This window comes from Salvelinus fontinalis, chromosome 28 (assembly GCF_029448725.1).
Source record: "Salvelinus fontinalis isolate EN_2023a chromosome 28, ASM2944872v1, whole genome shotgun sequence".
Classification (NCBI taxonomy): domain Eukaryota; kingdom Metazoa; phylum Chordata; class Actinopteri; order Salmoniformes; family Salmonidae; genus Salvelinus; species Salvelinus fontinalis.
The window spans coordinates 18,134,019-18,148,142 of NC_074692.1; the positions used below are offsets into that span (position 1 = coordinate 18,134,019).

General features: G+C 41.6%; 1 protein-coding gene across 1 annotated transcript in view; it reads right to left on the reverse strand.

The window, feature by feature from the left end:
* The window catches only part of LOC129825905 (versican core protein-like), a 79,625-nt gene extending 70,956 nt beyond the window's left edge, over positions 1-8,669 (reverse strand). Inside the window, exons 1-2 of the mRNA XM_055886015.1 lie at positions 8,592-8,669; positions 8,052-8,115 (exon numbers count right to left, since the gene is read on the reverse strand). Coding sequence (XP_055741990.1) covers positions 8,052-8,115; positions 8,592-8,669 — 142 coding nt within the window. The remainder of the gene's footprint in view (positions 1-8,051; positions 8,116-8,591) is intronic.
* Positions 8,670-14,124: the final 5,455 nt, after the last annotated feature.

Genomic DNA, 14,124 nt, shown 5'->3' on the forward strand with positions numbered 1-14,124 from the left:
GCCTAAATATGATCCCCAATCAGAGACGGCAATAAACAGCTGCCTCTGATTGGGAACCATACCAGGCCAACATAGAAATATAATCAACTAGATGACCCACCCTAGTCACACCCCGACCTAACCAACATAGAGAATAAAAAGCTCTCTATGGTCACGGCGTGACAGGTAGGCTATACTCCTGTTGTAAAGATAAACTATGTGCTAAATATTAGGAAAGTTGAGAAATAAATATAGTAGGCCTAGCCTATAGAAAGCTGATGGGATCCTCCTCTTTTTAGTACAGGCCATCACTATGTTTTCTGGAGCAATTGCATAGCCAATAGAAATGTTGCTCAACATGAGCTCATGGGCTCTTATGAAGTGTTTGATTCGATTTTCGAACACATTTTCTTTGAAGCCAGAGTGATTAGAGGATACATAGAGTGCTGAATATCCAGGCAGTTAGCAAGTTTGGTAGGCTACTAAAGACCATCAGCAGGATCAGATCTTGGAGAAGCCGAATTATCATGAATGAAGGGTCACATGCAATTTGACTGCCTTCATGACTCGTGACCGCCTGTGTGGCAGTAATACGGTCACCGCAACAGCCCTAGTCATGTGTTTTTGCTCTACCTTATGATATTTGTAGTACTACATTGATTTTGATTACTGCATTGTTGGGTTTAGAGCGTGCAAGAATGGCATTTCACTGTACTTGTGTGCATGACATTAAAACTTGAAACTTAATAGCAGGTTTGATAAATAGGCTAAGACCTGGCAACAAAAATTGCAACAAGGCATACCCTGTCATTAACTACCGGTCATTTTCTATTTCTTTATTTCTATGTTATGACCTGGCTCAAAGGCTATACCGAATCAAGTGTAATGTAAGAACATTGTAGTTACATACTTGCGTCTATCACGTACATGTACCTACCCAGGAGCAAGCGACTTAATGTAAAGTGAAACCCAGTGGTTTCACCTTTATGATGACTATGTCGTCACAATGTAACAACCTTTGCAGATAATAGGCTGACCAGGAGAAATTTGGAGACAGGAGATAAATATGTATAACTATTTCAATCACATTGTGCTTACAATGTATCAATCTTGACTAGTGACTAGGTGACAGCATAGATAATGAACAGTAGCAGCAAAGTACAGTATGTGATGAGTCAAAAGAGTTGAACAAGATTCTATGTAATTACATGGTAATAAAGTTGTAGCGCTATCAGTAATTACACATGTGGAATAACATTTGGATGTGTAATTACATATTCCCTGTTCCAGTTGTGTAATAACTGATAGAGGCACAACCGTACTACATGTAATTACATAGAAACACTGATGTAACTACTATGTTGTTACTACAGTTATTACTGTGTAGTTAAATATTAATAGGGGCAACTTAATGTAATGTGTTACTTTCAAGGGAATTGCAATTTTGCTATAAACTTCTCATTCAATAACATACACAGAGGGTGTTACATTTACTCCAAGACTATATAGAAAAACATGGATCATTGTACCAAACTGGCCCTTGGGAAGTCAATCATCATCCTCAAAATTATGGGTGGGGAGCCTTCCAGTGAAATACTGTATATACAGAATGTGCTGTATAGAAAAAGGGTATACATAAAATAGTGTTCCCCACCCACAAAATAGAGGTTGAACAGGAAAGGCATGTCTGCATCCTTAAAAGTTGTTCCACAACTATCCAACTTGTCCTGAACCATAAGACCAACAAAGATCGTCTGGTTTCCCAAACACAGATTATGCCTAGTCAGACTAAGAAGCACTTTCAATGGAGAATGTAGGGTAAATGTAGAGGACGTGAGTCAGGTACATGGTTGCTCGTAGTCTCATGATGGGTAGCCATGCCTGCGACTTCAAAACTACTGTTGGCCCTCTGCCCAAAGTCTAACGGTCAAGAAGTTGGATTCTCCTGTGTGAGACCCGGGTTCAGATAATGCCTGTGAAATTAGCACCGCATCTGATCATTCTAGACCGGTGTTTCCCAACTCCAGTCTTCGATTACCCCCAACAGCACACATTTGTTGTGTTGCCCCCGGACAAGCACACCTGATTCAACTTGTCAACTAATCATTAAGCCCTCAATGAGTTGAATTAGGTGAGTTTGTCTGGGGCAACAAAAATGTGTGCTTTTTGGGGTACTCGAGTACTGGAGTTGGGAAAACACTTTCAGGTAGCAGGTCAGACAGGCAAACAGTCCTCTGGAGCAAGGTTATTCACAATTCCCTATCTTGAACTATTCCTTTGTATAAAGTTATCCACACAAAGTGACTCCCAGTCTCGGTCTATGTGCCAGTTAGAGCCACACTACACACAGTGCACACCCTCACAACGCCAGACACAATGTCAGAGCAACAGGCTGAATCACCCTAGGCCACCGGAACAGGATTATCCCATTGGAGGGAATAGACAAACGCTCTGAGCAACAATGTTCTGAATGTTTTGGAAATGGTGTGGAGCCAGGGCTCTAAACAGAGGGACTTATTAGGGCTGAGATGTGAATCCAGCTGTTTTAGCTGAATCTAGACTGGGACCTGGGCTTGAAAGGTGTCCTGTCTGTACCCAGAGACAGGGCCAAGGACCTGAGGCTCTAGCTGCCAACTGTTGCCTAGCACAGGGCTGACCTTACCCTGCTAGGCTAGCAGGGCTGAGGGCCTCACGGTCACGGACTTGGTGCAGTCTGCGTTACTTGAAGACCGGGGTGAAACCTTACTGCTGTGAGACATGGAGTTGTAACAGCAATGATTACAGAGTGGAAACCAGTACAACACAATAGTTTGCAATTGACTGGGGGTCAAAAAGTTGTGTCTGACCACTTGCAAAACACCCAGAGAGAGAGGGAGAGAGAGAGTAGTAGTAGTAGTAGTATTAGTAGTATTATTAGTAGGCTACACTTACCAAGCCCAGATACAGTTTGACACAGGCAGTATAACCACAGGATATGTTTTACATTCAGTATCATCTTGAGCCTGAAGGTGGGATGAAAACACAATGCATTAAATTATAGTTATAAGGTCTAGCAAGACCCAAGTGGGCAAAATACACATTCATTACAGTGGTGATTCCATAAGATTGCCATGTCAGCACATTCAGAAGTGAGTGGCGAAGCTAGCTGGATGATAAGGGAATCCTGATAGGGGGAAATTGGATGCAGTGTCATTCTACAGCCCAGAACGAGCGTCCGGGGTCTCTCTACTCCGAATGCGTGGGTGGTGAGATTTGAGAACCCCATGGAGTTAGCCTCCTGTGGAGTCAAGTCACAAACGTGTGGGAAAAATGGGGAGGCTGAAGAGTGCCTGTGAGTGGCCTCATTTGCACCCCTGCTATGTAAACACAATTTAAAAGGTTAAAGAAACACATTTATCTGATATCACTCTTTGAGTGGATTGTGGGAGAGTTCAGGGCGGGTTAACTCTATGTGACATGTTATTTAGTGATACGAGTCTAGAGGTGAATCAATACACTCAACCCTAAAAAGAAGAGTCATCGAAAGAAAAAGGCGACTTGTCTTTTTATTTTATTTTTTAGAGGGGAGGGGGTAGTCAGTGAGCTGTAGTCTATGTATCAATATGTAATCTGTCTGTCTGTAGCACGGCATCGCGTTCTGTCATCGATTTCTCTATATCATTAGCCTTATTCCAAGGCAAAATTGCTAGAGAGAGCCGGCTAGGTGGACGAGATTATGCCTACTGTCTCATTAACCAGTGTATAGAGCGCCATAATTTGGGATAGCCTTCTTTTACAAATTATACTATTTTTTAGATAACCGTTTACACTGTGCATGAATTCACAAATAGGCTTACGTAGTGTGTGTTATTCGTTCTCCGCGTGTGCATAAAAGCGCATATGGGCAAGCATGTAGTTTATACAATTGTTGAAATCCTCAATAGGTTTCTCAGTGTTTTGGGAAATGAAATGCAGTCATGCTGGGTGAATAATATAAGAATACTGCATTAGCGTCACCCGACGGGTGTGTAATTGGTTACAGGTGTTTGTATGCGCATATGAGGATAAGAGAGGGGTTGCCATTATCAAGCAGCTAGTACTGTATGTCACTATAAAATGCGCCTTGCTACGAGTTTGAACTGTGAAACAGAGGTTATTTTAATTGTCAACCTTTCCCACTACGCTATATATAGAAAACAGCTGTGGGCTACCCTATGTCAATGTTGCTTACATTTATTAAGGACTTGATATGACCAATATCATTAGAATATAAACTTTCAGAAAGGTGGCGCGTAACTGAGTGGAACGGTTTCACCTATCAGGCTACACAGTCTACAGAATAATACAACATTTATTCTTCAAATGTGGACAAACTTTGAGTTAGGCTACACGGACAAGGCAACGTTGCCTACAAAAGCTGCACGTATTTAACTGTGTTGTCCAATGAGGCTATCATCCGCAAACGATGCTCAAATTAAAACATCTGAAAATGTAACTTGTCGCTCTAGATTATTATTGTATCCCTGTTCCAAGACAAGATATAGGCAAATAGAGAAACACAATATGATAAGCCTTGGAAAGGTCATCATGAAGGCTCATTAATGTTTATAACACATTCTAAAGCATAGTACCTGGATGTTTTAATTCAAATGAAACTTCTTGAGGATTTCAACAATTTCAACAAACCCTAATAAAAAGCGTAATTAACTAATATAAATGATATTAATAACAATACAAAACATTACCTTAATAAACAAGGTTTTAACTCCATGAAATAGAAAAAGAATCAGTTAATATCTTTACAATTCCAGTTACTACCATGCGTAAAAAAGTGCCCAAGAATGTGTTATCCGCAAGTCCGGCGCTTAGCACTTATTTCCCGGGCGCGCTGTTCCTCTCCAATCACTGCTGCTGTGTTAATTTGTCAGTGTTTGAGAGGAGGAGCGCACTGCCCATCCGAAAATGGAGTGGACACTTTAGGGAGGGAGAGGAAAAAAAACATAATTAGACCCTCTGTCCAACAAGAACATCCTCATCTGATAAGATTGTTGCTACATCACTTGCACTGGTCGGACCGTTCTCAATGGAACGGTTTAGACCTCAGACGTGCTCATCGGTAAATTTAATAAATACAAAATAATGGTGTACCGAGATTACAAAACATTAGGAACACCTGCTCTGTCCATGACATAGACTGACTAGGTGAATCCAGACTAAAGTTGTGATCCCTTATTGATGTCACCTGTTAAATCCACTTCAATCAGTATAGATGAAGGAGAGGAATCAGGTTAAAGAATGATTTGTTCGCCTTGAGACAAATGAGATATGGATTGTGTATGTGTGCAATTCAACCGGGTATTTTAGTAGGTGCCAGGCGCACCAGTTTTACTGTGTCAAGAACTGTAACGCTGCTGGGTTTTTCACGCTCAACAGTTTTGACACAACTGTGGGAAGCATAGGCGTCAACATGAGCCAGCGTCCCTGTGGAACGCGTTCGACACCTTGTAGAGTCCATGTCCCGACAAATTGAGGCTGTTTTGAGGGCAAAAGGGGTGCAACTCAATATTAGGAAGGTGTTCCTAATGTTTTGTACACTCAGTGTATGTTTAAATTAAATATTAAAATTATCAACCAGAGCCATTATATTTTTGTCCATACCTTGATCCAAGATATTCCGTAGATGATTAACGAATTCCTTTGGAATAAAAGGGGGTCCAAAATGATGTTCGGCGGAGAGCGATGCTACCCAAGGCCGTACGCAAAGGAACAAAGCCTGAACGCCTTATAGGAGCAGCTGTGCAGATTCAACGGTCCCAATATAAACTTCCTTGTGCTAGCTAACAGGTTGGACACCACACTCACAACTGGAGAAGGTCGCCCACTGGACAACATTTATATACAGCCCTATCGAAGCAACTGGGCTACAAATGATGCAAAAACATCAACATTTGCGCAACAGTTTATTCCTGCCAACCATGCGGTCCGGGGAATTGGTGATAATTAAACGAAATAATCTCATGTTCTGTACAGAAATATAAGAAGTTAGTAAATTCACTAATAACTATTGCAGTATTTCATTAAGATCACAATAGACAACGCAAATAAGATGCCAGCGTGTATATTTGGGGCATTATGGTTATCTAACTACAACTGTAGTTTAGGCTAATTTACAGCTCTGATTTGGTCTGGTAACTGTGACCCGACAGAGCCAGTGAGTGATCTGACAGTAAGTGAATTGCCCTTTCCCCGTGCGTCCACACAGTGGAGAGGCCGGACCACACTTAGTTACCTCCTGTCTGATAATCCCGTTCATTGGCTAATGCCAGATAAAGACTGCTGGATGATGGACCTCTGGGGAGGTGTGTGACCAAAACTGTTAAAAAGAGATTACATTGCGAAATCGTTGTCAGGGGAGCTTGTTCATTCTTAAATCCCTAATGGATTTCACATGCAGTTCTTCTCATGTAGCCTGTCGTCGATTTAACATTTCCTAAAATAGTTGCTGATATGTGCACTGTAATATATTTCTCACGGGTAATATCCCACCTCTCCATAAAATATTTCATCATGAAAAAATGAGTGGCCAGGTTTAGGAACATGTTTATCAAAAAGAGTTCAAAGTTCTTGTTTTTGAACCAATGACTGTCAATTTACAATTAATACAGGTGATTTAATAGAACATGAATGTAATGATGTTTCACCATATTTTGTATGACAACATGTTTACATGGGGGAAAATGGGACCACCACACCTGTTATGTGCTTAGATATGTTATTAGACTTGAATGTGGTATATGATCATTCATGAAATAAAACGGACATTTCACTCCATTATCATTATAGTGGATACACGGTAGGAATGTGTGTGTTCCTTCGCTGTAAAAAGTATGTGAATGATGTTACCTACTTTCGCACTGTATTTGCCTAGTCAATTCTAGTGTGCTGACCGATGTCTGAACATGCAAGGTTACATCTGTCTGGCATTGGAATGCTGATTTCCCTTTGCATGATATCTCAAACAAGCTGATTTGTCTCTAATCTTTTGACATTTCATGTGTTGTGCTAGACCTGCTTAAGTCAGACATAGAAGACATACACGCCATAGTGAATTTCTTACTGACATACACTTTATTTAAGCAGTTTATATGAGATACGAAAAAATAATTAACTAACAAATCAAATGTTTCTTTTATAAAAACAGTGACATTTTTTTATGGGGTGAGCATTTCACAAATTTTAACTTTCTCTTCCAAATTGTACAGTGGTATTCCCCTTGTCAAGAAACTATAAATCAAATTAAATCAACTGGTTTTGTAGAATCTCTCTCAAAATCAACGCACTGCATTGACAGTCGTAAATCACTAGCTACATTTCCATCCGATTGGCGACAGATTTTCACGAGTATATTTGAAAATCTCCATAAAAACAATATGCACATTTTCCCACCAAAGATGTGTTTCCATCAAATATACTTGTTGTGGATAAAAGGCTGCGCGTGATAACATGGCACATAAAATAAAATAACTTTTGTGGTTATCATGTTTCAAGGTAAGACCCAGATGCAGACAACGTCGAATTAACAACAGTTTATTAATCCAACAGGGGCAGGCAAAAGACAGGTCAAGGGCAGGCAGGGGTCAGTAATCCAGATAGGTGGGGCAAAGGTACAGGATGGCAGGCAGGCTCAGTGTCAGGGCAGGCAGAAAAGGTCAAAACCGGGAACAATAAAGAGACAGGAACAGAGGGGAAAACGCTGGTAGGCTTGACGAAACCAAACAAACTGGCAACAGACAAACAGAGAATACAGGTATAAATACACAGTGGATAATGGGGAAGATGGGCAACACCTGGAAGGGGGTGGAGACAATCACAAAGACAGGTGAAACAGATCAGGGAATGACAGTATCCCCCCCTCTAGGGGCACCACCTGGAGTCCTACCTGGACGCATACCTGTTTGACCGGGGTGTCAGTGTTGGAAATCCACTATGAAGCCTGGATCCAGGTTGTCCCTGGCGGGGACCCAGCACCTCTCCTCCGGGCCATAACCCTCCCAGTCAACCAGGAACTGGAAACCCCTGCCCCGAGGTCAAACCTTCAGGAGACACCTCCCCGTGTATGCCGGTTGGCCGTCGATGAGACGAGGGAGAGGGGTGTGCCTGGAAACAGGAGACAAAGGGCTGTGAGACATGGGTTTAACTCTGGACACATGAAAAGTGGGGTGTATACGAAGGGTACGGGGCAACAGAAGACATCAGAGGGGCATCAGAGGGGCTAATTCTTTTAGAGATGGGAAATGGGCAGATAAACCCGGGGGGAAGGTTTGCGGGATTCCACCCGGAAAGGCAGATCTCGGGTCGATATACCTTCTGTCATACCTTCTGCCCAAGATGATACCGGGGAGCCGGGGTCTGATGGCTGATACCCAAGGGAACACTCAAATGGCAGGGAAGGGTGTTGCGGGTGTATGCCACCAAGCTGCTAGCTCCAGGTAGTGGGGTTGGCGGAGATCAGGCAGCGCAGAGTAGTCTCGTGGTCCTTGTTGGCTAGCACCGACTCGCCATTGGACTCGGGGTGGAACCCAGAGGACAGGCTGGCCGACGACCCAATGAGGGTGCAGAACGCCTTCCAGAACCGGGACGAGAACTGAGGACCCCATGTCCACGGGCAGTCCATGGATCCGAAAGACGTGCTGCACCATGAGCTGGGCCATCTCCTTGGCGGGGTAGTTTGGGGAGAGGAATGAAGTGGGTGCTGCGCCTCCCAGACCTGTTTCCCTATACCCCAGCAGAGTGCCGTCACCAGGCACGAGGTAGGAAGGATGGTCTTGGGCTCCAGGGTGGTAACCGTGGGGCTATAGTGGCAAGACAGGGCATCCGGCTTGATGTTCTTGGACCCCGGCCGGTAAGAGAGGGAAAAGTTGAACCAGGTAAACAGCAGGGACCATCTCGCTAGCCTGGAGTTGAGGTGCTTGGCGGTGCGGGGATATTACAGGTTTTTGTGGTTGGTCCACACAGTGAACGGAAGTTCCACCCCTTCAGCCAGTGCCTCCATTCCTCCAACGCAAATCTTCACAGCGAGAAGCTCTCAATTCCCCATATCGTAGTTCCTCTCCGTTGGCATTGAGGTGGCGGGTGAACAAGGCGTAGTGATGCAGCTTAAAAACCTCTTTGGGCTCAAGGGGCAGTATTGAGTAGCCAGATAAAAGGTGCCCATTTCAAAAAGGCCTCGTACTCAATTCTTGCTCGTACAATATGCATATTATTATTACTATTGGATAGAAAACACTCTGTAGTTTCTAAAACCGTTTGAATTATATCTGTGGGTGAAACAAAACTCGACTTAGAGCAATTTTCCTATGTGTATGTCAGAATGCAGAATTTTGCTGGCTGTTCTGAGACCTGTGTATTAATTTGCCTGTCCTCTATTGGTTGAGATGCACTGCATACGCCTTCCACTGGGTGTCAGCGAATAGGGAGAGTTGAAATGGAGTTTCTACGTAGTTCCCAAAGGTTATAAATTGCTTGGAACCAAAATGTCCCATCTTCCCACTCTTCGCTCTGACGCAGGGAGGGTCTTGGCATGTCATGTTAGAAGCTCTTGTTTTAGCTCCTAGTTATATCCGGCTCTGTTTTTATTCGATATAGGTGTTAAAGACATCGTAATGTTGTTATTTTAACCTGTTGGGGATGGGGGCGCTGTTTAGACTATTTATGCTAATTGGGTAATTTTTGAAACGGCTTCCCACAAAATCCTTGATCGTACAATATGCATATTATTATTATTATTGGATAGAAAACAGTCTATAGTTTCTATAGGAGTTGAAATTTTGTCTCTAAGTGGAACAGAGCCCATTCTACAGCAATTTCCCTGACATGGATTCAGATTTCAGAAATGTTGGCCACTGTTCTGAAGTCAGTTAAAACGGCACTGATATTGCTATGACTATACGGACACTTCTTACGTCTTCCCCTGGATGCCTTTACGTGATGACGATTCCAATGGGGTCGATTGCGCGTTCACAGGCCCTATAAATCAAAAAACCCTGTAGCTAGCAAGTCTTTCCTTGCTGCGTAACGCGCGTGCTGGACACCGACCCGCTCCTGTTCCAAGCGTTAGTTTAGCCTGTTATATTTCTCCGGTCATCTTTTCACTCGTTATAGGAGTTAAAAACATCATAAGGTAGTTAATTTAAAGCGTTTTATAGCAATTTATATCCGTTTAGTGCGATTTTGGGACATTTATTTTTGCAACGATGTGAATAGTTGGGCACGCTTTTCAGTTCATCCCGAACGCAGTTGGCATTTCTACATGGCAAGAGGACAGCTTTCCACCAAAAGACGATTGCTCCCAAGAAAGGATCCTTTGCCCAAGATACTGATGGAAGAACAGCTCAAGGTAGGACATTTTTATTATGATAAATCGTGTTTCTGTCGAAACATTTTAGTGGCTTAGGACGCCATGTTTTTTGACGTAGCTTCGCTTGGCGCAAACTGTATTGAAAAGTAAGGATAAATTAAAAAATGTTATTCCGCAATTGTATTAAGAATTAAATTGTCTATCAATCCCTGTCCACCCTATATTTTTTAGTCACGTTTATGAGTATTTATGTATAAGAGTAGATCACTGTCTAAGTGGCGCAAGGACTTTTTCTGACCAGCTTGTCTACATTTCACATTGTCTAACCATGATTTTGGTGGCTAAATATAAACATTTGCGATCAAACTCTATATGGAATGTGTAATATGATGTTACAGGAGTGTCATCGGAAGAATTCTGAGAAGGTTAGTGAAAAAATTAATATCTTTTGGCGATGTTGACTTTTATCGCTCACTTTGGCTAGAATCAATGCTGGGCTGCTATGTGCTATGTGCTATGCTAATATAACGATTTATTGTGTTTTCGCTGTAAGACACTTAGAAAATCTGAAATATTGTCTGTATTCACAGGATCTGTGTCTTTCGATTCGTGTATGCTGTGTATTTTTACGAAATGTTTGATGATTAGTAAGTAGGTAAACACGTTGCTCTAAGTAGTTTTTCTATTCCATTTGTGACGGTGGGTGCAATTGTAACTTATGCCATCTACCTGAAATATGCACTTTTTTCTAACAAAACCTATCCCATACCATAAATATGTTATCAGACTGTCATCTAATGAGTTTTTTTGTTGGTTAGGGGCTATAAATATCTTAGTTTAGCCGAATTGGTGATGGCTACTGGTGTTGGTGGACAAATAAAAGATGGTGGATTATGCTAATGTGTTTTTAGGTAATAGATGTACATCTTTACATATTGTGTCTTCCCTGTAAAACATTTTAAAAATCGGACAAGTTGACTGGATTCACAAGATCTGTGTCTTTCATTAGCTGTATTGGACTTTAATGTGTGAAAGTTAAATATTTTAAAAAAAATATTTTTTTTGAATTTCGCGGCACTGGTTTTTCAGTGGGGGGGGGGGGGGTGTGCCGCTAGCGCCACGCTGATCCTAGACAGGTTGTCTTTTTTTGCCGGTTCACGTTAACCTGTCTAGGATCAGCGTGGCGCTAGCGGCGATCGAAAATGTTTGATCGAAAATGTTTATATTTAGCCACCAAAATCATGGTTAGACAATGTGAAATGTAGACAAGCTGGTAAAGAAAAAGTCCTTGCGCCACTTAGACAGTGATCTACTCTTATACATAAATACTCATAAACGTGACTAAAAAATATAGGGTGGACAGGGATTGATAGACAATTTAATTCTTAATACAATTGCGTTATTACATTTTTTAATTTATCCTTACTTTTCAATACAGTTTGCGCCAAGCGAAGCTACGTCAAAAAACATGGCGTCCTAAGCCACTAAAATGTTTCGACAGAAACACGATTTATCATAATAAAAATGTCCTACCTTGAGCTGTTCTTCCATCAGTATCTTGGGCAAAGGATCCTTTCTTGGGAGGAATCGTCTTTTGGTGGAAAGCTGTCCTCTTGCCATGTGAAAATGCCAACTGCGTTCGGGATGAACTGAAAGCGTGCCCACCTATTCACAGCGTTAAAGAAATAAATGTCCCAAAATCGCACTAAACGGATATAAATTGCTATAAAACGCTTTAAATTAACTACCTTATGATGTTTTTAACTCCTATAACGAGTGAAAAGATGACCGGAGAAATATAACAGGCTAAACTAACGCTTGGAACAGGAGAGGGTCGGTGTCCTCCATGCGCGTTACGCAGCAAGAAAAGACTTGCTAGCTTCAGGGTTTTTTCATTTGTAGTGCCTGTGAACGCGCAATCGACCCCATTGGAATCGTCATCACGTAAAGGCATCCAGGGGAAGACGTAAGAAGTGTCCGTATAGTCATAGCAATGACAGTGCCCTTTTAACTGACTTCAGAAGAGTGGCCAACATTTCTCAAATCTGACTCCATGTCAGGGAAATTGCTGTAGAATGGGCTCTGTTCCACTTAGAGACAAAATTTCAACTCCTATAGAAACTATAGACTGTTTTCTATCCAATAATAATAATAATATGCATATTGTACGATCAAGGATTTTGTGGGAAGCCGTTTCAAAAATTAGCCAAATTAGCATAAATAGTCTAAACAGCGCCCCCATCCCCAACAGGTTAAACCGAATTATATCAGTTTATGTCAGTATATTGCGATTTTCGGGTATTTATTTTCGTGACGTTGTAGGAAGTTGGGTATCTCTGGCCCACATGGCTATTGTTTACTGCTAATTGCAACGTTGAAGACGACGTTCTCCAACCTAGCAACGATTCTTTTGGACAAAGAACACCTTTCCCAAGATTCTGATGGGAGTTCATCCAAAAGTAAGAACTATTTATGCTGATAATTCATTGTTCTGTTGGAAAAAGTAAAATGCATAAGACGCCATTACTTGCAGTGTAGCCTTGCTTTATCGCACCCTGCATTGCGCAGTAACGTTAATTTAAAAAATGTAATTCAGCGATTGCATTAAGAACTAATTTGTCTTTCAATTGCTGTCCAACCTGTATTTTTTTTGTCAAGTTTATGAATAGTTTTCGATAAGAATAGGTGTCTTTCCAAGATGGCGCCGGACAGATTGCTTGAGTATTTGGACACTATTTTCATTGTATAAGCACGATTTGTGCTGCTAAATATGCACATTTTCAAACAAACTCTATATGCATTGTGTAATATGATGTTACAGGACTGTCATCTGAAGAATTCTGAGAAGGTTAGTGAAAATTAATATATTTTGGTAGTGAATACGTTATCGCTATGTTTGGCTGGAATCAATGCTGTTGTGTGGTTTGCTACTGTGCTAAGCTAATATAACGCTATATTGTGTTTTCGCTGTAAAACACTTAGAAAATCTGAAATATTGTCTGGATTCACAAGATCTGTGTCTTTCAATTGCTGTACACTGTGTATTTTTAAGAAATGTTTTATGATGAGTAATTAGGTAATACACGTTGTTCTCTGTAGTTATTCTAGTCGAGTTGTGATGGTGGCTGCAATGGTAAACTATGATTTATACCTGAAATATGCACATTTTTCTAACAAAACATATGCTATACAATAAATATGTTATCAGACTGTCATCTGATGAATTTGTTTCTTGGTTAGTGGCTATTTATATCTTTATTTGGACGAATTTGTGATAGCTACTGATGGAGTAAAAAACTGATGGAGTAAGAAAAGTGGTGTCTTTTGCTAACGTGGTTAGCTAATAGATTTACATATTGTGTCTTCCCTGTAAAACGTTTTAAAAACCGGACATGTTGGCTTGATTCACAAGATGTGTACCTTTCATATGCTGTATTGGACTTGTTAATGTGTGAAAGTTAAATATTTAAAAAAAATATCTTTTGAATTTCGCGCCCTGCACTTTGAGCTGGCTGTTGTCATAAGTGTACCGACGTCGGGCTTGCACGCCAAACAGGTTAAGGTCCAGGGCAGAATGTTGTGACAGGACAGCCCCCACTCCAACATACAAAGCATCGGCCTCCACCACAAACTGACGGGAAGGGTCAGGATGAGCCAAGACGAGAGCAGTGGTGAAGCTGTGTTTGAGGTCCCGGAATGACTGGTCAGCAGCAGAGGACCACATGAACGGAACCTTGGTAGAGGTGAGTGCAGACATGGGGGAAGCTGTAACCCAGAAAGGGGATGGTGGAGCGATGGAACTCGCACTT